Source organism: Vulpes vulpes, chromosome 1, assembly GCF_048418805.1.
Source record: "Vulpes vulpes isolate BD-2025 chromosome 1, VulVul3, whole genome shotgun sequence".
Classification (NCBI taxonomy): domain Eukaryota; kingdom Metazoa; phylum Chordata; class Mammalia; order Carnivora; family Canidae; genus Vulpes; species Vulpes vulpes.
This window is the reverse complement of record NC_132780.1, coordinates 82311348-82336038: the sequence shown is the minus strand read 5'-3', so window position 1 is coordinate 82336038 and position 24691 is coordinate 82311348. Positions and strand designations below refer to the sequence as shown.

The 24691-nt window shown below is 42.5% G+C and overlaps 1 protein-coding gene across 5 annotated transcripts in view; it reads left to right on the top strand.

Moving 5' to 3' along the window:
- Positions 1-24691, top strand: part of SASH1 (SAM and SH3 domain containing 1) — a 332874-nt gene that overhangs the window by 219644 nt on the left and 88539 nt on the right. For all 5 annotated transcript variants that reach the window (XM_072718853.1, XM_072718848.1, XM_072718846.1 and 2 more), the window contains 2 exons: positions 7631-7681; positions 7803-7852. In XM_072718853.1, the coding sequence (XP_072574954.1) occupies positions 7631-7681; positions 7803-7852 (101 nt within the window). The remainder of the gene's footprint in view (positions 1-7630; positions 7682-7802; positions 7853-24691) is intronic.

The window sequence follows — 24691 nt, the reverse complement described above, 5'->3', positions numbered from 1 at the left end:
ATGCAGGCCCTGTTAGTGTGAGTGTAGACATGCTTGTGTGTGCATGCTCACACGCAAACATACACACGCACAGGCACGAGCAGGTGGAAACGTGTTGGTGGAAGCACACATGTTCACTTTTTTGGTTTTGGCAAACTACTGATTTCATCTGGAAAATTTGTTCTTTTTTTTGCTTCTATGTTAGACATCATAAACTTTGAGGGAATTACTATTTCCAGAATTGGCCCAAGTTGACAAGAAATGAATTTGAAGTTCCCCTCTACCCAGTAATGTTTTGTCATCTGATTCCTTTTAAAACAAACAAAACAAACATATGGAACTACAGTTATGTCTCTTTCAATCAAAATATGAATGTGAGATGATTCCTAAAATCATTATGGATCTTCACTATTAATCAGAAGATACGTGCATAGTTTTCTATGATATTCGTTACTAAAAATTTTAATATCTCAAGAAATTATTTTAATATAGAGCATGACCTAATTTGAGAAATTTAAGTTTCAGTATTTCTTTTTTTTTTTAATTTTTTAAAATTAATTAATTTATTTATGATAGTCACAGAGAGAGAGAGAGAGAGGCAGAGACACAGGCAGAGGGAGAAGCAGGCTCCATGTACCGGGAGCCCGATGTGGGATTCGATCCCGGGTCTCCAGGATTGCACCCTGGGCCAAAGGCAGGCGCTAAACCGCTGCACCACCCAGGGATCCCTAAGTTTCAATATTTCTTAAGAAGTTTCTTGGTTTATTTGTTGGGATACAACTAAAATTATTATAAGCTTTAATTTTTTGAAACTTGTATTACATTTTAAGAAATATTTAAAAGTAATATGTGTTTGACAAATGTGTTAAAAATCGAGGAATGGGGGATCCCTGGGTGGCTCAGCGGTTTGGTGCCTGCCTTTGGTCTGGGGCGTAATCCTGGAGTTCCGGAATTGAGTCCCATGTCGGGCTCCTTGCATGGGGCCTGCCTTCTGCCTGTGTCTCTGCCTCTCTTTCTCTCTCTCTCCCTCTCTCTCTCTCTCTCTCTGTGTGTCTCTCGTGAATAAACAAATGGAATCTTAAAAAAAAAAATTGAGGCATAGTGGCCTTTGTAGACGTAACCATTGGTGTGTAAGGAATCTTTGAGATGTTTTGTCATCATACAGTTTTAAACACAGACATGTAGATAATTTTAAAACATAGGATTTGAAGACTGTACTTTTTTTTTCAATAAATTAATTTTTTATTGGTGTTCAGTTTACCAACATACAGAATAACACCCAGTGCTCATCCCGTCAAGTGCCCCCCTCAGTGCCCATCACCCATTCACCCTCACCCCCCGCCCTCCTCCCCTTCCACCACCCCTAGTTCGTTTCCCCGAGTTAGGAGTGAAGACTGTACTTTTAAGCTGATCTTATGTTAGAGAAAAATAATAAAGGTAATGTAAGACTACATGCTCTTAAAAAAATAAGCATAGGTAACTTCTATTAACATTTGGTGTATAGCCTCTCTAACTTTGCTTTTTGCATGTGCATATGCATACATGCACATATGGTGAGCTGTATTTATAATTTGGTTTAGTTTCCACTGTAATACTTCATTAAGTTAGAGAGATTTCCTTGAGGATTTATAGTGTACAAACTCACTATGGATTTGTAATGTTTAATATTTGACATTCTTTTTAAAGTTTTTTGATTGCTTGCTTGATTGATTTAAAGATTTTATTTATTTATTCATGAGAGACACAGAGAGAGAGGCAGAGATATAGGCAGAGGGAGAAGCAGGCTCCATGCTGGGAGCCCGATGTGGGACTCAATCCCGGGACTCCAGGATCATGCCCCAGGCCGAAGGCAGGCGCTAAACCGCTGAGCCACCCAGGGATTCCCTTATGTTTTTTTTTTTTTTTTTTTTTTTTTTTTTTTAATTTTTTATTTATTTATTTATGGTAGTCACAGAGAGAGAGAGAGAGAGAGAGGCAGAGACACAGGCAGAGGGAGAAGCAGGCTCCATGCACCGGGAGCCCGACGTGGGATTCGATCCCGGGTCTCCAGGATCGCGCCCTGGGCCAAAGGCAGGCGCCTAACCGCTGCGCCACCCAGGGATCCCCCCTTATGTTTTATTTTTTAAGTAGACTCTGCACCCAGCATGAAGCGCAATGCAAGGCTTGAACTCATGACCCTGAGATCAAGACCTGAGCTGATGCTTAACCAACTGAGCCATTTAGGTGCCCCAGTATTTATCATTCTTAACCAAGATATCCATATGTGGCTTAAAGATGACAGTTTAGCCCACAGATCAGAATCCATGCACTCACTTTATTTTTTAATTTATTTTTTTAAAAAGTTAACTAAGTTATAATACCCTAACTTACAATTATAGGTTCTTGTTTAGCCATCATTGTTGTGTGGCTCTCTGGATTCTCATAGGGACCACGTACCAAATTGTGGTGTTATAGCTCACTAAATACTGCTTAGAATCTACTGTCAAGTGCAAAGTCAATGAACATATCATACTGAAAAAGGATTAGAGATGTATTTAGACTTGGGCTACAGAAGTAAGTACTGTTCTAATGAACTTTTTGGTTGTGTTCAATTTTGAATGCTTTTTTTTCATGTTCTTTTGTAACATTTAGTGGATTATATAAATCTGTTGAATATGATTTTTTTCTACAATGACTAAAGAAAGTTCTCCCGTGTTAGGAAAGAATCAAATTCTTGGTGATTGAACATTTACTCAAGATTGAGTCACAGGACTTAAGATAGCCTGATAACTAAATCTTAACATTAAAAATTCTTATATTTCATGATATGGTATCTGGGATTTTCTTCAAATTAAATTAAGATGAAGCCAAAGCATGTGTGAAGGTATAAATGAAACAAGATTGACCATGAGTAGATAATTAGTGAAGCTGGGTAATAAGAATTTGTAATTCATTGTACTGTTCTCCTTACTTTTGCATATTTGAGATTTTTTATGATAATAAAGTTGAAACAAGAAAGATCATAATTGTAGCCTAAAACATTGTGATTATTTCAACCTTCAAGTGATAAGTTCAGGTTGAAATATATTGCCAAGATGTGTTACTTAGGTAAACTCTAAAAATCGCAAAAGGATCCTAATGGACATCGTCGTGAATAAATAGTCTCATCTAATTCCCCATTTAGAAAACTCAGGTGAGCTCCTTGGCAGCTAGTGTGGCAGCCTGATTTCCAAAGTGGGCCATAATGGTATCACCCAGTTCAGGGCTTTCTTACCATGTGACTTTGGTATCCCTCGCATTGGCAGCTGGGGCTGTGTATGTACTCTCTTGAACCTGGGAGAGCTAGTAACTCCAGCAGAAGTGATAATATATGAATCTAGGTTATAAAAGGTAATAAAACTTCTGCCTAGCTCTCTAGGTATGTGCCTGATTCTTCTTGAAACCCAACATCCTGCTGGGGGGAAGACAAGCAGCTACATGTAGCACCCTTGCACAGATGTTCCAGCAGATGGTCCCTGCTTAGGTTCCAGTTGTTAGCCAGTATCAGCCTCTGGACATGGAAGCCGGTGAGCATCCTAGTGGTTACAGCTCCAGCCAACCAGTAACCACCATCTTTCAAAACTTCCCGGCCAAGGCCCCAGACACCAGGGGGTAGAGATAAGCCTATTCTGCTTTCCCCTTTCTGAATTCTTACCCACTGAATCTGTCAGCAGAATGAAATGCTTGTTGATTTATGCAACTAAATTTGGGATGATTTGTTACACAGCAGCGGTAACTACATCAGTCAGCATGTGTTATTGAGGAGAACTTTATTTCTCAGTGATCATCTCTTTCCCTAACATGTTTAAAAGATACATGTTTACTCAGTGACTGTGTTCTGATTATTCACGATGTTTACTATGTCCATCAACATGATGACTTCCAAATCAGGAGTCAGCTGAGGATCATCAGTTGTTCCCTCAAATAGAGTAGTTTGCAACTAGGCAGTCAGATGTGTCAGATCTTACTCCATCATCCCTCTTCATCAGGACATCCCTGTCCTCCTGGCAATCTATCTAGAACCATGAAGATTCCCTTGTTGAATTGGGAGCAAAGAAGAGAGCAAGCTCATCTGTGGAGAGGGAAGGGGAATATCAAGGAGCCTTTCTCTGTCCATTTTGACCTGAATCCCTGCTTCTTTACTGTGTAAGCAACACCCTTTATTGCTGCACACATAGCTGGTGCTTCTTCTGTCTGATTCCATCATACTTTTCACTTCACACTGTGTCATGAAAAAACGAATCTAATTCTTTTCAGTGATAAGCAGAATAAAAGTGTCAGCACTTCTCTAGGTGTATGATATGTCTACCAAGACTTTATTCATACTCTGCACATGGGTGTTTTATCCAGGTGTGTGGCAGCTACCTGCTAATTTAATTCTTATTTGTAGTGTTGCATCGCTCAGGTTTGATGGTGGGTCCTCATGTGTTTGCTGTGTTTTTGATTGTATATGTCTATATGTCTTAAATATTTAACAATATGCACACATATATTATAGTAATTAGTAACTCTTCATCTGTACTTTTGTCAATGATATCATGTGACATCCATCGGTGCCATAATAATGGAATTTTTCCAGTATTCCATTGTTTTCTTTCCAAGCATCACAGCAGTCCTTACTTAGTGAATAACTTTACAATCTTCTCAGTTGTATGATACTTTTACTTGAGGGTGTGTTTGCTCTAAGAAACACCTCTTTTTTAGAGAGAGGGGGAGAGCAAGGGGTGAGGAGGGGCAGAGGGAATCTCAAGTAAGCTCCACATTCATTGTGGAGCCTGATGCAGGACTCAATCCCATGACCCTGATCATGACCTGAGCCGAAATCATCAGTCTGATGCTCAACAGACCAAGCCACTCATGTGCCCCAAGAAATGCCTGTCAATAATGATGGTAGTCCATCCTTGAGAGTTGAAATTAATAAAATTTGTTCTGAAAAACATCACTTTGTAGCATACTTTGGGGGAAAAAAAGTAGAAAGATCACTGCACAAGATCTGTTGAACATCTCCTTTTCCTGATAAAACAGACGTTCTTCATGAAAACATTAACTGGGTCCATTATTTTAAAGGAACGCAGTTTAGTACATTATACATCAAACTATACCCCTAAACAATTTCCTAAAAAGCCCCCAAACACAGTCTATTATTAGTGACAAACTAACATGTGAAGATGAATTATTTAGCATGTTACTTCCTGGTCAGCAAACATTTAATGTGGTTAACGAGCACCTGCTTTGTATGCAGAAAAAGGTACATTTTGCATAAGGTACCATAAATGTTATGTTTATGATACAGAGTAACAAATGATGTGCTCAATAAATAAAATTTATTAGAAAAAATGCAGATAAAAATGTGCAATAAAAGCAGGTAGTTTCCTATCGTGGACTATTACCTAGTAAATAAAGTAAAGTAGAGACTTAGAGCTTGAAGAACAGTTAAGAATGGAGGAGAAAGGAGAGTTAATCAGTCATTTTTTTCATTGATAGTTAGGGAAGGACATGGGCTAGTATTGGGTATTCAAGGGGATATTTTAGAGACAATTTCAGAGGAAGTAATAGAGTTTTGTCATCATTCTGAGGTTCCCACATCCACTCTGAATAGGAAGTTCTAGGATGAAAAATTGCAAGCTACCTTTTTCTTACTTCCTGCTGTTTAAGTTAAGTTTCTGTCTGTGACACTTAGAGGTTAGGAATCAGGGCATCATGATTAGTCACTCAGTAGGAGGGACTTCTCAAATACATATCTCCTGTGTTGATTACACCTGAGTCTGATGTCATACCAATTGGACTTGAAATGTAACTCAAACATTTCCATATGTTGCTTTGTAAATACAGTGTATCAAGTCTGGGACAGGAATCTAAAATTGTCCATTATGAATGAAGGTGGCAATAAAAACCAGGAGGATGTTAAGCAAAGAGAAGTTCTATGAGGTTTTACACCACTCTGGTATTATTTTCATAATAAACAAGACCCTGGAACTAGGAGTGAGTGAATATCCAGTCCATTAAGGTACTTTTCTCTTTCGATCTACTTATCTAAAATCATCTAGCTCTCATTACTCACATAGGACATTCATTTTATACTCTCTATATACTGGATTCCTGTTATTTAAATTTATAAATGTATTTTGAGGGCATCTGGGTGGCTCAGTGGTTGAGCATCTGCCTTTGGCTCAGATCATGATCCTGGGATCCTAGGATCAAGTCTCGCATCGGGCACCCCCCGCAGGGAGCCTGCTTCTCCATTTGCCTGTGTCTCTGCCTCTCTCTGTGTGTCTCTCATGAATAAATAAATAACATCTTTTTTTTAAAATGTACTTTGAGTTATACTCATTCTAATATTTCATTGCTACGTTTTTAAAATATTGGCCTAGTTTTATAATTATCCTAATAATGAAATAGGCAACTTTAATAAATTGAAGAATTAGATGCAGCGAGATTTCCTAATTTGAGATAATCTGCTCCCATGTCCTGAACGTCAGATAAGACTTAACAAAACAATCTTCATATGGTACGTGTGCAGACTTGAGAATATAACAACTATTAAGAAGACAATAAGATTATTGGAAAACACATAATTAACCTGATATTTCAAACTTCTATTGTTAGTGATATTATTCCTTCCTCTAAAACTGCCTGTCGTCTTGCTTATGACTTGATTAGCTGGAGACCACCCTGGATTGTGCACCACACTTTGATGAGGACCTCCACTTTAGCACCTATGTAGATTTAGAATTATTCTCTATTTGTGAAAAATATCAGTGTGGTGTTCTGTGCTATGTTCACTACTATAGCTCTTATTTTCCCGTAGTATATTCCAATACTTCTAATGGTGCAATTTTCCCATTTTTCTGTTAATGCTTATTTCAATGTAGTATTTTCATCATAGGCCACTGGTTTATCCCCCCCCCTCCGTCTTTTTTTTTAACCAAAGGGGAAATGGAGTTTTTAACTGTAAAATAGTTTTACCTCTAAAATGATTCAATTCCTTTCTTTATGATTTGATGATTTATTTTTTTTTTTGATTTGATGATTTTTAATAATGTCATTGCATTTATTTCATCGATTAACTGGATGCTGAAAGTCGTTTTTTAAATTCCCAGCTAGGCCAATTCATTTGTGTTATTATGGGCATGGTGATTTCTAGGGCTACAAGTTAATACCAGGTTAGCTTTCTGCCTTCCTAAATACACTTAAAACTAGTCCTATGTTATGAAATACTCTGAATACATTTAGAATTTTAAAATCAGATTGGAACTCCAATATTATTGAAAAAAGAAACAAAACAAATGGATTCCCATAAATTCTGTGTACTGGTGATGGCATAATCACATCCAGAGAATTATTTCACCATTAACTCTCTGTGCCCTTCCAATTGTGCTTTTTTTTTTTCTTCCGCAGTAAAATTGTTAACAGTGTCAAGTGGTGAAGTTTGGAAAGCAGTTCAATTTTAAGATTAGAGTTCTCAATTTAAAAGCACTTTACTTTTTCCAGAAAATCTGTTTATCTCCACCATCTCCTCCCACCGTGTCCTAGCATTTCTCAAATCCCCCCATCTCTTCTTACATATCTATTTGTCTTTCTGGTGTATGCCACGTTGGGAAGTCTCATTAAACCCGCATCTGTTCTCTTTTAGGAGAAACCTGATGCCAGCCCCACGTCACTTCAGCTGCGGTCCCAAATCGAAGTAAGCACAATGACTTTAATCATCTATTTTTGCTTCTGCTTTTTTTTTTTCTTAAGTGATATTCTGTACAAATCAGATGAAGCCTACCGCTCTGTGCTGACGCTGTGCCTCTTTCTCCTAGGAGTCACTTGGCTTCTGTAGCGCCGTGTCAACACCAGAAGTAGAGAGAAAGTAAGTTTCTTTCCTTCTGCCGGGGATCAGAATCTCTAAGAAGGTCTCTCTCTTGGGTTCATCCTGATGAAAGTCGAATGGGTGATTGTGTTGTATATGTACTGTGGAGCATGATGTCATTTTCCTTGTGTGTGTGTGTGTGTGTGTGTGTATACATGTAGTTGGATAAAGGTGTGTTTGTAATTCAGTTGGTGAGGACTAAGGATTCTGCAAGGGTTATTGGTTTCATGCTGCATATTGTGAGTGAACTCTAAATAAATATCTGGAAATGAGCAGAGAAAGGAAAAGGACACTTAGGTCCACCAAGATGGGTTTTTTCTTTTAAAATAGTTTCTGATTCAGGATGCAAGTCATAAAGAAGTGAGGTACAAAAATACAACATATTCCAGAATAAAACAATGACTAAAAAATACCCAAAAAAACCCTGCTCTGCATCTGGCTTTGGTGGGTGCCCTTAAAACAATAAATGTTTGTGACAAAAGATGGCAAATGCTCACTTACCTTTCCTGTTAAGGGTCATATTTTTGCTTCTTTGTCCTGACTTGGGCCCTGTAATTTTTACTGTCATGGGAGATAATTCTATGTTACATATTGTATCTGTAGGATTTCTTTTAGGCAACTTTAAAAAACAAAACAAAACCAGAAACAAAGCAAATGGGTTTTTTTGTTTTGTTTTGTTTTGTTTTGTTTTCTATAATGTTTCCCTTTTCTTTATTCCATCATAATTACACTAGAATGTTCTATTTGTGATTTTCTGAGGTAAAGAAATTTTAAGAAAGTCCTCGTCTTTAAACAGACGCTTCCTTTGGCGCAGAGCCACTTACACTGTTTTGTGCCAAGAGAAGCATAGAAGTGGTTTAGGAATAAAGTATTTCTGGAATGAAAAGCACACGTTGGGAGAGTGTGTGTGTGCTTTACAGCACAGCTCTGCCTAATCCATCCACGTGTGTGTGCTGCTGGCACAGAGGCAGCTTCAAAGCTGCTTTGCCAAAGCTTCAGTTCTCAAGAGGTTAAGCAGACTTGGTTCAGGACGAGGAACATTGGGGTGATGAGCAAACAACAAACCAAGGCCATTGCCCACTCAAGGTTAGAGAATAAATGTGCAATTAACTTGAATCTCCTTTGTTTTCATTGCATATAACCTCCTAGCACCTTAGTGTGGAGGCTGAAGTAGCTCAGAGATTTGAGTTGACGTTCATTTGGAAATTGGAAGTACTATGGAGATAAATTAGTTGAGTGTGGGTAGAAGCATGGAGTTAATGGACTATAGTTTCTTCTGACCTAGTTTGCTACCTCTTTGACATGATTCAGGCTGAGAACTCAGGTGTTCCTCAGAATCTGAGCCCTCCGGGAAACAAGACAGGTTTTCCTTTCCTCCTAAGGGGAAGTGACTCACCAAATTTGTACTAATCTTAGGCTGGGTATTTCTTCTTCCCCTCAATTGTGGGTAGTCATTCTTTCCGTGTTTATATCCTTCCCTTAGTAAAATGTGGCATGGCTCTTGTGGCCAAGGGAGAGACTCTCAGCCTCCTCTGAGGTTAACAAAAAAATTTGAACACACACACACACACACAACACTCAGTACTGTTGACAACCCCAACCCTTCCATCTGTAATACTGCCATTTTCCTTCTATTCTTATAAGTGATTTGCTTAAACCTAGGTGTTTCTAAGTAACTTGGAAGTCTTAATCCATTTTGTCCTGTATTTCCCTATTAATTTTTTTAAAACTATGGTACTCTTGTTTTTCTTACAAGAGTAAGAATTTTTTATTCTTATTTTTCCCTTAAAAATTTTAAATTTTAAAAATTTTAAAAATTTTAAAAGAATTCTTTTATTCTTATTTTTCCCTTAAAAATTTTAAACTTACAGAAAAGTTGCAAGAGTTGTGCAGTGAACTTCCATATAACTTTTACTTAGACTCAGCAGTTTGCATGCTCTTATTCTCCCTCATAGACACACATACACAGATTTAAATAATACTGTTAATTAAGATTATTGCAGAACCGGGGCACCTGGGTGGCTCATTTGGTTAAACACTTGCTTTTGGCTCAGGTCAGGATCCTAGGGTCCTGGGATCAAAGCCCCATGCTGGGCTTCCTGCTCAAGCTCTGCCTGCCACTGCCCCTGCTTGTGCCCTCTGTCTGTCTCTGTTAAATAAATAAATAAAATCTTAAAAAAAAAGATCATTGCAGAACTTTTGGAGAGTAAGTTACAAACTTTGTGACTCTCACTAATCAATACATCAGCAGGTATCTCCTAAGGACAAGGACATTCTCTTACAGAACTCCATAATATAATTACCAGGTAGAGGAATTTTAATAGGGATTTTCCTAATGTACAGTTCTTGTTGAGTTTCTCTAATTGCCCCAGCAGTGTTTCTTATAGCACTTTTTCTTCAACACTTAAAAAAATTACTCCTCACATTTATATGCATCCCTCTTGTCATATTTAATCTGAAAGGATTTCTTGGCCTTTCTTTGTCTTTTATGGTATCGATGGGTTTTTAAGAGGATAGGCTAGTTTTGTGAAACAGTCCTCCACCTGGGTTTCTTTTTAGGATTCAGGATATATATTTTTGATGTGTTCTTTACAGTGTGCATCGCATCATGATGTCAATTTGTTCTATCATTGGTGATACTAATGTTTATCGTTTGATTGTGGTGATGTCTCTCAGGTTTCTTCTGAGAAGATAGAATTTTCCCTTTGCAATTTGTAGCTATTTGGTGGGAGATAATCTGAGACTCTAAATGTCTTATTCCTCATCAAACCTTTAACTGACAGTTTTAGATTCCTTTAATGACTATTGGCTTTTATAGTGATGGTTACAAAATGATGATACTTATTCTTAAATTGATAATTACTTTGGATTAAATCTTCCAAAAGGTTTTATTGTTGTTATTTTTAATAAAGTGGACACTCTAGGTCAGATTATAATCTGAGTTATTTTGTTTGTATTGAATTATTTGGGTTTTTAAAAAAGATTTTACTTATTTACTCATGAGAGACACAGAGAGAAGCAGAGTCATAGACAGAGGGAGAAGCAGGCTCCCTGCAGGGAACCTGATGCAGGATTTGATCCTGGACTCCTTGATCACCTCCCTCCCCAGCCAGAGGCAGACACTCACCTGCTGAGCCACTCAGGCTGTCCCTGTATTGAATCATTTGTATTTTTGTACTTGAAAATGCGAATATTTTGAAATGCAGAATCCTGCTCTTCTTCACATCAAAATGCTTGCTGGAGGATGACCTGGCAAACCATGGGTTGCGTCTGGTTAGTATCCGCCAAGTATCTGCCAACCAAAATATCCTTCTGAGTCAGCAGTGTTGTTTTATGGGCAAAAGTTTTCTTCTGCTTTCAAAAGGCAGGAGAACTAAGTAGACAAAAGTAGGCAAATCCTACAACAGCCCGCCCTTAAACCAGAAACCTAGATGACAGGACCTCCCTCTCTACCCCCACTTGACTCAGGGGCTTCAGCACATCTTTCTCCCACCCTTCTCTCCCAGTTAAAACCTGAGCTAAGGAAGGTGTTGGTTGTTAATTATAATGCAAATACCTGATTTCTAAAGAATACATCATCTCTGCCAGTAGGATTTACTATTTAACAGGGTTTAAAGTCGTGAGCTAAGGAATATAGCTCTGACCTGGAGAGACCAAGGAGGTGAATCTTTTGTGGGGATGACAAGCAGTGAGAAGCCAGACAAGAAGTGAGAATATACCTGACATCACTGCACCGGGAACCTTTGTCAGATGGGGCTGCTCAGGCTGTACTTGGCCTATAGATGTGCGACACCCACAGGATAGTTCCATCCTTACATAGAACAGACCTGCTCCCCCTCCCTCCCCCCCCCCCCCCCCGCCCCCAGTCTGACAAAGGCTTTTCATCCTTATTTTCTTATGTTCTATCCAGTCTCTGTGCTTTCGCTGGAAAAAAAAAAAGTAAATAAATGCCAAGGGAGCATTTCATTTGAACCTCTCCTATTTATATTTGTTTACATTGCCTATTGATGAGACTATCTACTTTATTACACCAATCTTGGATCTGTGTCAACTGGCAAAAAAGCTGAATGTTAGTTACATTTTTTTGTTACTCACTGCTAGTCTGAGAAAAAAAAAAAAGCAATGTTCATTTGCTCTGTCCTTGTCCTTGTTCCACTCTAGGAGGTCTAGGGGCTGGTACAGTGGCTCAGCTAAGTCTTCAGGAGGACAGATTGTATTGTTTATTGTTGTTATCCTATGATTTTAAAGTGGCTGCTGCATCTTCCAGGTGGGAAGGAGAAACTGAGTGAAGAAGAGCAAAGAGTCACAGGCACATCCTTTAGAAAAGCTTTCCTAGAAATCCTGTCCAACACATTCCAGTTTGTCTCACTCATTTCTTCAAGCAGCAGCTGTTCACTGAGCACCGGCTTTGTGTGCAGGACCTCATTCGTGATGCTAGGATGTATGATAAATGGACATGAGCTGCATGTAGGGAGATGTCATAAAAAAATGTATATACTTTAAATGGTGCTATGGAGAAAAATAAAGCAAAGAAAGTAAGCCCCAAATTGGGGCACTTGGCCACCATTGCCATAGGAGAGCTTGGAGAGATGAGTGTTTTTTTTTTGCTGACTGCTTTATTGCCCTGAACAAAATGAGTGTCTTAAGGAAGGCTAGAGACCAGACGTTGGGCAGGGAACTAGCAACTTTTTCCACAACAATTTAATCTTTTATTTGTATGTGTATATCTGGAACAGGGTAATCTGAAAATTTGCTAATGTCTAATAAATAAGTGGTGTGTCAAGATGATTTAGATTCATTACATTCAAGGAAGCCAACTGTAGGGGATCCCATCTGGTTATTATTTCTCGCTGTCTATCTAGATTGGAAGTAGTCTTAATAAGGTTGGTTCTGCAACTGGAAAAGAAAAAGCAGGAAATAGCAGGTAACATTTACTGAGCCCTGATTATGGGCCAGGAACTGATCTAAGCACTTAACATTGACTCAATTAATACTCACAACATCCCTGTGTGGTTTGCTATGATATTATTCCCATTGGCAAATGCAGAAACTGAGGCACAGAGAGGTTAATAAGTTGCTCAAGGCTACACAGCTAATTAGGTGGCAGAGCGCAGAATGTATCCCAGTTGAGAACTCGTGCTCCTGCCATTAAGCTATAAATCCAAAGTACTTATAATTGAATTGCTTATGCAGATAGAGAGGTTAGGGGCAAATTGAGTTCATTAGCATTATAGAAATAGCAGCAGTTAAAACCTACACTCCAGTGGTCCTCTTGGAGGTAGGGGCAAGTTTTACTCACATTCAGATATAAGTTGTGTCTCATTTATTTATAGAGGAAGGAAGGTCCAAAATAAATCTCAAACCTTCACCTTTGCCAGTATTTATAAGCTCTTTTGTACTAAGTCTTTCACCAGAGTTGAAAATTCACTGATTTAGTTTCACTTTCTTTCATCACCTATGACTACAACTGAACTGTTTTATGGCGAAAAAGTCCAAAAATATATCGCATGATGGGAGAGGAAGATAAATCAAAGGGGGGCAAGCCAATAGAGCAGTGTTCTGTGGTCGAATGAAATGGATGGAATCTGGTTTACAAACAGGCAATTACTGTTTGGACACTGCTTCACTCTCAGATTTGTTTCATCTGGCAAGCTGATAGTATACTCTTGATGGCGTCAACTCTCCTTTTCTCCCCTCTTCCCCTAATCCCTGTTTCACCTCCTCCTTCTCCTTTTCCTTCAGGGAAGAAGTCCTCCTATTGTTGCTGTATTCAGTTGCTCTCTAGCTCCTGCTCCTCCCTGGATTGCTTGTGTCTCTGATCTGATCCTGCCTTCCTGTCCCTCACAGTCCGTCTCTACCTGCCTGTCCACCAACCTCATCTTTTGACCTGCTCTCCAGGCTGGTACAGTGGCTCAGCTAAGTCTTCAGGAGGTAAAGCTCCTGTGATTGCTCACAGGGGCCCTATGCTCTCATGGCATGCCAGCCTCTGAAACTGTTGTTCCTTCCAGTGGAGTGCCCTGTCCCCTACTCTCACCATCCTCTCTACCCCCCTTCTCTGGGCAAACTCCATCAAACTTAGAAATCCAGCTCTGGTCTTGGATCCCTACAGAAGTCTCTCCTCATTCACAGAGTTGGAGCACAATGTCCTGCTACTGGACTGTGTCACCTCATGCTGTCCTGCTACTGTTACCATGGACCAAGGTTACAGTTGTGTGCATGTGTCACCTCCTGCTCTGAACCCTGGGTCTTTCACATGAAAGACTTTCAATCATGTTGGATAAATGAGCAAGTGGGTGTGTGTCACAAATGTACTTTGTTCTTCTCCATCCCATAGAAGGCTTCTTGCCATTCTCAAGAACCACAGTTTGACTTCTCCTCCAGTTACTGAACTTGGCCCCCACAGCCCAACTCTTGCCTTTGTTCCTTGCCAAAATGCTCTCTGAAGTCAGTGTTGCAACAACTCACCCTGAGGCCCCTCCTGACTCACAGATCCTTGTGTTTGGCACCACTGCCTTTCCATGAGTCCCACTTCTATCTTTGCCCTTGGTATCTGTGACGTCATAGCTTCTGATTTCTCCCCATTGGATGCCCATTCTTGGCAGTTCCCTTTTTTCTGCCCATTCCTTACCATGGGTGTCCCCCGGGGGCTTTTTACCCAGCCTGCAAGTTCTGCTCAGGTACCTCCACCCAGGGTTTTGACTTCTTGTCTCTCGGCACCCACCTCAAATCCACTTCCGTCCTTCTGCCCCATTTCCCAATCTGGTGACCTGCGCATGGGTGCAACTTGCTGGATGCCTGCTCATTACTGTCACTGTCACCCCAGCTGCCCATTCTTACAGCAGAACTGTTCACTCCCTCTTTATCCTTCATTCTTTCCCTGTCTGACAGCCTGTTCTTGATCATATGTCCCCCTTCTATCCTTGAGACCACTTTTCTACTCTTCATACGGCCTTCACATCATTATCTCCTGCTTTTCTTTTGTGATTCCAAAACCCCTATCATGAAATCCTGTTGCTTCTACTTCTATAGCTGTATCTGTGTTTCCCACTTTTTTATATTCACTACTGCAAGCGATACCTTTAATGCTCTTTTCATGAACTAGAAAAGCACATTCAGGAAATAACCCCCATATCAGTCTCCCTAAAGTACAATTAGGCCACACTGCAGTGAGGGGATGCGGAGATCTCCCTAGTGGCACCTATAAATTAGGACCTCTACATGTTTGCACTTTGATCAAAATTCCCCCAGTCCAGCCCTGGCCCATCTGTACCAATGACTGCCGCATTTTCCAGTGCCAGCCCCTCTGCTTCCTCTCATCTCCCAGTTGCCTCCTGGGTGGTTTGGAGCTCCTGCCTTGAAAGCATCTCCTTTCTTTAGGTCCTCTTTTAAGAACTGCTTCTCCTTGTATGCTTTTTCAGTCACTGCACTGGCTGTATTCTTTCCACCTTTTGGAATCCTGTAGCATTTGGTACTGACCTGAAGTCTCAAATGCACTGTAACAGGTATCATCATAGTGCTTGTTGGGTTATTTCTATTATTGGACATGATGCTAATCACTTTTGCTGTATTTTGTCATTTACTTTTTCATGGACTCATTGAAGTATGTACTGTTTTTGAGAGTAATTAGCTTGCCTAAGGATTCAGAGCTAGAGATAAACCGATCCAGTCTGAATGCCATGACGCGTTGGGGTTAAGATGTCCTGTCTGATACCTCTAGGTTCAAATCCAGGTTGTTTCTTACCAGCTCTACAGCTCTTGACAAATTTCTCGATTTCTGCAGTTTCCACAGCTGTAAAATAAGGATGATTAGTACAGTATATACCTCACTTAATAAGCTACCCAGGGCACACCTGGGTGGCTCAGTTGTTGAGTATCTGCCTTTGACTCAGGGCATGATCCCAGGATCCTGGGATCGAATCCCATAACAGGCTCCCCACAGGAAGCCTGCTTCTCCCTCTGCCTGTGTCTCTGCCTCTCTCTTTCTGTGTCTCTCATGAATAAATAAATAAAATCTTAAAAAAAAAAAAAAAAAAGCTATCCTGCACCTAATCAGTGCTCAGTTATCTTGTCTGTTATCTATCCCATCTGGCCCAAATTCATGCCCTCATCCACAGCTCTAGCTTTGTATACTTTCCTAATCCCACCCAACCCAGCATAATCATGAGCTCCAGGAGGCTAAGAGCTCACATTCTTCCTCCCTTTGAATTTTCTCCAGTGTCCAGAAGAGTATTTTCACAGAGCCAGTGCTCATCATTAAGTATAGGCACAGAAATCATCAATTGTTTCAGTTCTTTGAAAGAAGGTTAAAACCAGACTGTTCCCAGGACTGGAATTACAGAAGACGTACTTTGGTCTTACTTGTTAACTAGCATTTATCAGTATTTCCTTCAACTGATAGCAATGTAACAAGAAGGAAGTGCTTTCTGCTGGTGACTATTAACATTAAAAAGACACCTGTTAAAACATGTTAAAAACATGTAGTGCAGAGAATAGTAGCTTCCACAAATGCCCAAATCTATTTCTTAGGCATGGCCCCTCTCCCCCGCAAGTCCATTCTGCAATCTTGTTCAGGTCTCCTCAAATTTTTCCTCTGCTATATAGAAATGAAAGCGCATATACTACCTCCAGATAAAGGTTCAGCATTGAGAAATGTACACAAGATATTATAGTTTTTTTTGTTTTGTTTTGTTTTGTTTTAGAAAAATCCTCAACACTTTTAAAACCTGCAATTTTGTTGGGAAAGTATGTTTATTTTATTTTTGGTAACACGTTCATTGAGATCTAATTCACATACAACTCACCTATTAAAAGTTTATAATTCAGAGGGCGTCTTCACAATGTTTTTTATTTATTTATTCATTCATTCATTCATTCATTCATTCATTTACTTATTTACTTACTTATTTATTTATTTATTTATTTATTTATTTATTTATTTATTTATTTATTTAGAGAGGGAGACAGAAGGATGGGAGGGGCTGAAGGAGAAGACAGAATCTCAAGCAGACTCCCCAGTGAGTGCAGAGCCAGAGATGGGGCTGGACCTCAACCCTGAGATCGTGACCTGAGCCAAAATCAAGAGTTAGATGCTTAACTGACTGATCCCTCAGGCACCCCAAAGAGTCATATGTGTTTTAAATGACGGATTTCGTTAGCATAATGTTCTTAGTGCTCATCCATGTTCATTTCTTTTTGTATGAATATGCTACATTTTGTTTATCCATTTATTGATTGGTGGACACTTGGCTCTTTTGACTTTTTGGCTATTATGAATATGTTGCTGTGAAGATTTGAATACAGGTTGATGTGTAGTCATTAGTTGTTTTTTATTTTTTTTTATTAATTTTAAAAAAGATTTTATTTATTCATTCACAAGAGACACAGAGAAGCAGAGACATAGGCAGAGGGAGAAGCAGTCTCCCTGCAAGGAGCCTGAAGCAGGACTGGATCCCAGGACCCCGGGATCACGACCTGAGCCAAAGCAGATACTCAACCACTGAGCTCCCCAGGTGTCCCCATTTAGTTGTTTTTAAATTGGCTTTATCGAGATACAGTGTACATACATGCCATGTAAGTCACCTATTTAAAGTATACAAAGTGTGTAGCATATTCACAGACTTGTGCCACCATCGCCAGAGTCAATTTGAGAACCTTTTGATCACCCCAAAAAGAAACCCTGTAACTCTCACTCCTCCAGCTTCTGATGACCCCCGTTCCCTTAAGCAATCACTGATCTAATTTCTGTCTCTCTAGAATTGCCTGTTCTGGACATTTCATAGAAATAGGAAGTGCATTTTTTTTAAAGAAAATTGGTTTGCTATGGCTCTATTAAGAGTAGAACTTTGAATCCAGTTCTTGAACTTTGTCTCCAGCCTCCTTGAAATGTGTAAGGCATTCTTCTCCTTTCAGTAAGTTGTTTCCTACTGGGGATCTCTGCCCTCTTCCTCAACAAGAAAGTCTCTCCTTCCTGAAGACAGTGTTGAGAGGTGACGGGCTCAGACCCCATCCCTCGTGGATGCCCCCGAAAACAGGGTCTGCTGTCTGTGGTTATGTGTATTTCTCAGTCTGACAAGGTGGGGCTCTCTCTGCTCATTCTCTTTTGTAGAAGTAAGCACCAGAAACCCACAGGCTGTGCAGTCATTAATCCTCCTTTGGAACAGGCTAGATTCACTAAGAATTGCTGATGAGGTCTGCAAGTTTGCTGGGAAATCCAGGTCAAGCTGTGTCCCCTGGAGCTGAGACGAATGCATCCTGTTTCCACATCCTGTTTGTGGCAGGACTGTGGGTTGGGGGGGAGAATGCCAGATCTTTCCTCATGGGGAACATGCATGTGTGCACTGGGACGAGGAAGCCACGTAGAGGTGTGTCCTTCAGAATAGTTCACAAGGTGGTTCTACCCTGTTCAGATGGATGTGTCCTCACTGTGTGCTCACTGTCCTCCCAGGAGAAGGAGGTTAGCCCTCATGGCTTGTGAGCACAGAGCCACAAAGGGAACCAGAGGTCACTTGGACTGCCATTGTTTGAGCTCACCAGGGTGGGAAGTATAGGTAGAAGGGCAAGCTTAGGTTTCAGAAAATGGGTGGGCTACACCAAGAGCCAGGCATTAGATTAGTATGTTTATTATGTATTCTTTCCCTTTGATCACTTTGCCAGTAGCCATCACCCAGGCTGTGGGCATGAGGGCCAGGTCACTGTCCAAGGGACTGGAGCTTTCAGTGTACTCGCTGTCTGTGATGGTGATCTGTATCATGCCACCCCTCCGGACTTCAGCTGCTCAGTGATGAGTCTGAGTCAGGTGGTCTCCTTTCATTCTCTGACCCAGTCCAAAGCATGCCCTGAACCGACCAGTTTTGGGTGGACTGTCCACATGTTGCTGCTATGCTGTTAATCTGAGCCTGAAGTTAAGCTCTGCTGGTTGTGGGATTGGGAACAATTTACCTAAATTCTCTAAGCCGCAGGTTCCCTAACCCATAATGTGTGCCCAATAAAAGTTCTTTCTGAGGGTGGTTGTGTGAAATACCCAGCACAGTGCCTGGCGTGCGATGGGGACTCACACTTTGCTTGCTCTCTCTCCTGAACCTCCGTAACTACCATTAGCAATGATGGTGTGTGTCTGTGGTTTTCATCTTCTCTCATAATACATAGTGTCCTACACAGAGCTCATCAATGACCCTAGCCACTTAAAATACACCATTCCTACATGAGCTTTACTCTTACTTTCATACCCCAAAGGGGGGGGGGGGGTAGGAGACAAGCATTCTCATAGAGCTTGCGCAGTTGCAACGTGAAGTATGTGTTTGTGTGGGCGGATCTGTGTCTGCACACATGTGTGCTCCATCACATAGCATATTTGAGGGGCTCAACATTCCAGAATGCAGGAGCTCAGGGGTAGGAGCAGCTGTGCTAGAATTCTCCACCTCAGCTGTTTCCCACTGCAAACTCTGTTGCCCTTCACTTCATCTGGTGAGTGAGCCCCAGCTGCCTAGCCCCAGCTGGAGTCCACACGTCGGGGCTGCAGCCCTCCTGGCAGCGGGGTGTGTGCAGCGGCTGGAGACAGGCTACTGCTGCCAGGAAGTGTTTAGGATGCGAGGGGGCTGCAATTTCTTCTGTCTCCTGCAGGAGAGGTGAACAGGACACTGGGCTAGGCGGGGGTCGGGGGGGAGGGTAGTGGAGAGAGGCCACCAGTAAATAAATAGCAATCCTGTCCTGGCAGGAACAGGCCAGACCCATACATACAACTATATAGTACAAAGGAAATGGTAGTTAACAGTGAGGGAAATGGGGTGGGGTAGAGTGGGGGGTCAGTAAGTCTAAATGACTTACCAAGATCATGATCACAAAGCTGGGGCAAGGCAGAGGTGGAATTCTAGCCCAGATCCATTTATCTGCCAGGGCCAGGCCTCTTATCACAGATGCTGCCACACAGACCAGGGACTGGTGCGTCAGGAAAAACCAGTGATGGGCCAGGGAGCCATGAAGGGGAAGTGAATAAACATTGTCTAGATTTCTGCAGTGTGGACGAATTTGCTAGGTGCTGGAAAGATGAGTGCGTTGGGAAGGTAGCTATCCTCTGATGACCTGCAGAAATCACGAGACCATGAGTGCAATGTGCCATGAGTGCAGTGCAGAGAAACTGTAGGAGCAGGGCCAGTCAGGCGCCCGGGGGACAGGCATAGGCTGCAGACACTTAAGTTCGGTATCATACAGGCTTCTGTTGGAGAAGAAGACGTTAAGGGGACGTTATTATAGGGTTTTCCAGGTGACTGCTTGTGTTGCTGGGTTCCACAGCCCAGGTGAGGCTGTTTCTTCCGTGTCCGATGATGTGGCCTGACATCAGCAGGACTGGCATGCAGAGCAAAAAAAGATACAGGCAAAGCAGGGAAAGAGGAAAAACTGCCACCTGCAAATGTAGACACGTCCTCTCTCACCACCTCCATGCAAGCGTCCAATTTCAACTCACCAGGAACCTGCAGGAGGAGCTGGCATCCTTCCCAAGATGCTCACCAGCCATAGGCCGGGGACTCAGAGCACCTAAAGAGCAGACTCAGCAGGAACTTCAGCACAGTGGGCCCAGCTGCTGTCCCATGCCACCGAGTGACCCTGGGGCCACGCAATGACATGTGTCAGTGAGCACGGGGCCTCATGCCCTGCACTGGCTTTGAAGCATAGAAAGAAGATAGCCACTTTGCCTCTGTTCTCTATACCTCCCGTGAAATATCTCACGTGACTCATGCTGATCCAGCACATGGCAGGGGAGGGAATTCTGGGAGACGTGATCCAGCTGGGCTAAGTTGACAGGCTACAGATCCACCACAGGTGCCCAAAGGAATGAGCACCATGGGAATGGTTGGGGGTTTCGTAGGCAAAATTGGAGGGGAAAGGAATCCCAGGCAGAAGCCAGGGTATGCAGAGGTGTGTGAGCACATCACCTGGAGGGTGGGCAAGTGCTTCAGAATCTGTGCAGCCCCAGGGCCAGCCCATGGGAGGTCTTCACAGCAGCTCAGGGGTTGCCTCGTGGTGGGTATTGCATGTTAGAAGGACCCTTGTCAATGTAAGAGGACAGGGAGACCAGGGATCCAGCGGACAGATCCTATAAGTCTGAAACTTGCCAGAACCTTTATTGGGCTTCTGGTTTTTAAATTCTTCCATCTCACTGGAATTTTCTTCATTCATTTTTTAAAAGACTTTATTTATTCATTTGAGACAGAGCATGAACAAGGGGGAGAAAAGAGGCAGAGGAAAGAGGAAGAGGGAGAAGCAGACTCCCTGCTGAGCCAGAAGCCTGATGTGGGACATGATCCTAGGACCCTCGATCATGACCTGAACCAAAGGCAGACGCTTAACCATCTGAGCCGCCCAGGTGCCCCCCTTCTTTCAGTGGTTAAGGAGTGTTTCCTGTATGCCAAGTACTATGGATGGATATGTGGCACTCAACCCTAACCCTGGCCCCCAACGTCTTGTCTACAAGCTTGGTTGCTTATTTGATCTTACTGTATTCTTGTGTTCTGAATTCTCTTCTGAAGACTTCACGTGTGACCCTGCTTACTAGATTTGGGAGATCTTGGAGTAGAAGGGTACAAGGAGGAAATGGAGAGGGAAGGGTGGGGAATATGTTCCCAGTGTCTCCTGTGTTAAACTGGTGGTCACAAGTATACCTATACATCAGCTAGCTGGAGAGCTTGTTGGAAAGACAGACCCTCAGGCCCCACCCAGGCCTAATGCATTGACTTCTCTGGATGTGGCTGAGATGTGGAACTCTAGAGTCTCTACTAAGTTTTCTAGGAGGTTCTTAGGCAGCCAGCTTGGTGTTACAAATTACCACCAAAACCTGTTTCTTTTCCTTTGGATTGACGCTCTCTGCTTCTGCTGCACATCTTACTCACGCATGGGAAGGGGTGGTGGCACCCAGCTGTGGCTGGTAGAGGATGTTTGTTGTCATAGTGACCTTGGCACTGCTTCCTGGTGCCTGTGTCAGGTGCTGGTGCGTCACTTGAGGATCCGAAAGGGGAAGGGTGTGAAGCAATCCGAGAGCAAAGTGAGACCCGCGAGCAGAGTCAGAGTACAGTGCACGTGGATGTCACAGAGGACATGTGTGAGAATTTAAAAGTGAGATCTGAATGGTGACGGAAGTTAACTAGACTTATCGGGGTGGTCATTTCACAACATATACCAGTATCAACTCATTATGCTTTCCTCTTAGAACTAATGCGTCATATGTCAGTTATTTCTCAGTTAAAAAAAAAAAAAAGAAAGATCTGAATCTGAGAAGACAGGAAAGCCCGAGTTCCCATCTTTATGGTGTTTGTAACATAAAAATTTTCCATCAGCTGTGTCTGAAGGAGTTGAAAGTGGGGCTGTGGCATCAGTCGCCGTGGAAAGGACCCAATCCTTTGTGCCACCCGCCAGGAGAAGTAGGGCAGGCAGGCGGCTCCCACAGCCATGCCCCGGATGGTGGCCGGCCCCTGTGCCTCCAACGTGTGACCTGCAAGGCGAGGAAGGGCCCTCCGAGCCCGCAGCTCCTCCAGCCTTCGGGCGGCCTCGGCGCCCCTGCTCCCGGAGCGGCTGCCAGAGGCGAGGCGGGCAGCCCGGGCCCCCTGCGCCCAGACAGCACAGCGGCCGCGGCCAGCCTGGATGGGCGGTGTGAATGAGCCGCTGTTTGTTTCCACTGAGAAAGTTCTGACCCGCTTCCGGAGCCATTGCCATGGAAACAGACTGAGGAGATAATTGAATGGAGCCTCTCTTCCTGCCATCTCCTTTCTCCCCTTTCCCCACTGCTGAGGCTGAGGCTCTCGGGCCGGCTCTCTGCAGCCTGGCTTTCCCTGCAGGTTTATGCACATTTGATAGGAATCTCAAAGGCTGGGTTTGCTAACCGTGCCAGCCTCTGCTGGCATAAATGACCCCACATGCACCCTGTACCAGGCGGCGTGGCAGCCCGTTCCCATAGCTGTTCTGAGCTGAGCCCGTACCACGCACCCCGACAACCACGGCCTTCCACGGGGACATGCAGGTGCTTCCCTGTCCATCCAGCTGGACTCACATTTCCTTGCAGAAAACCCTTTCTTGGACCACAGATGTGTTACATGGGTGCACCAAATTTTGTTATTTTTTTAAAGATGTATTTATTTATGAGAGAGTGCATGCGCATGCAGACACAGCGGGGAAGGGCAGAGGCAGAGGGAGAGAGTCCCAAGCAGACTCTGTGCTGAGCGGGGAGCCCGGTGCAGGGCTGGGTCCCATGACCCCGAGATCATGACCTGAGCCGAAACTGACACTTAACTCACTGTGCCACCCAGGTGCCCGGAATGCACTAAATTTTAAAGGGGAAATAGAAGGGAAGAATAATTTTGCCTCATTTACAGAATAAGTAGCCAACATTAGAAAATGTAAACACATCTACTTGCGGTTCTTTTCTTATTTTATAAAAATTAGCTTTTGTGGTAAAACCAATGTCCTAGGGCAGCCTGGGTGGCTCAGTGGTTTAAGCGCCTGCCTTTGGCACAGGGCGTGATCCTGGATTCCAGGGTTTGAGTCCCACATCGGACTCCCTGCATGGAGCCTGCTTCTCCCTCTGCCTATGTCTCTGCCTCTCTCTCTCTCATGAATAAATAAATAAAATCTTAAAAAAAAAAACAATGTCCTAAAATCCTGTTTTATTTTGCTTTTGATAGTAATTCAGTAATTCTTAAGATGGATCTCAATAAAATTTCAGATTCACATTGATGCTCTAAAAGGAAGTCATTAGTTTTCAGTGGCTGCACCAAAAGCAGAAGAAACAGAGGAGGAGTTGAAATTTCCTTTTTGTTCAACACCTTTGTGATTCTGTTGAGGAAACGTCAAAAATCAGAGCTTGACCTGCATCTGCAGACAGCAATGGCCAAGTTGCTAACTTAAATTGTGCTTTCAGTGCCCATAATTAGAGAATATAGACACACACACTTCAGGCTCTGTACCTGGCACCGTGAATCCAGTGGTGATTCAGACAGAAGATGCTCCTGGCTTCATGAATCGGGTGTTTTAGTAGGATGAGCATCGGATTGGGGCCAGAAGAGCTGAGCCCCAGCTCTCTGACTTGCAATTGGATAAGTCACTTATATGAACTCACCAGGCCTCCATTTCTTGATCTGTATGATGGGGCTTTTCAGGTCTGGATCTCTAGGAGCTGAAAATACAATGAGACAGATAGAATGCACTTGGTAAAACCAGACCAATGCTTAAGTTGGCCATTTTTACTTCTTTTTTTGAGAGAGAGAGAAAGCACACACATGGTGGGGAGGTCAGTAGGTGAGAGAGGGAGAGCGAGAATCCCAAGCAGGCTCCATGCCCAGAGTGGAGCTTGATCTTAGGCCCTCATCCCCAAGATCATGACCCAAACCAAAATCAAGAGTCAGATGCTTAACCAATGGAGCCACCCAGGTGTGGCTGGTCATTTGTACTACCTGACCACTGAATCTGTTAGGATTATACTCAGTTGTATGTAACTGAACCTGACTACAGTGTTGAGGCAAATGGGAGCCTATTTTCCTCCATACAGCAAGGAGTCTGGAGGTGACTGCTCCAGGAAACACAGCTGCTCAAGGAAGTATTTCCTCTCCACCATTTTTAATACATGATTTTTTTCCTTCTGATAAAATGATGACTGTTTGGGCCTTGTGCCCATGTTTCAGGAAGGACCAATGGGAGGAGTGAAGGGCAAGACACATTTAAAAGTGAGTGAGTCTTTTATATTATGAAACACTAGCTTTCCCATTAACACCTCACTGTGAATTTTCAGCTGTATCATCTCGATCAGATGCTGACACTTGGCCTCTGTTAGTTGCAAGGGAGTGTGGAGAAGTGTTT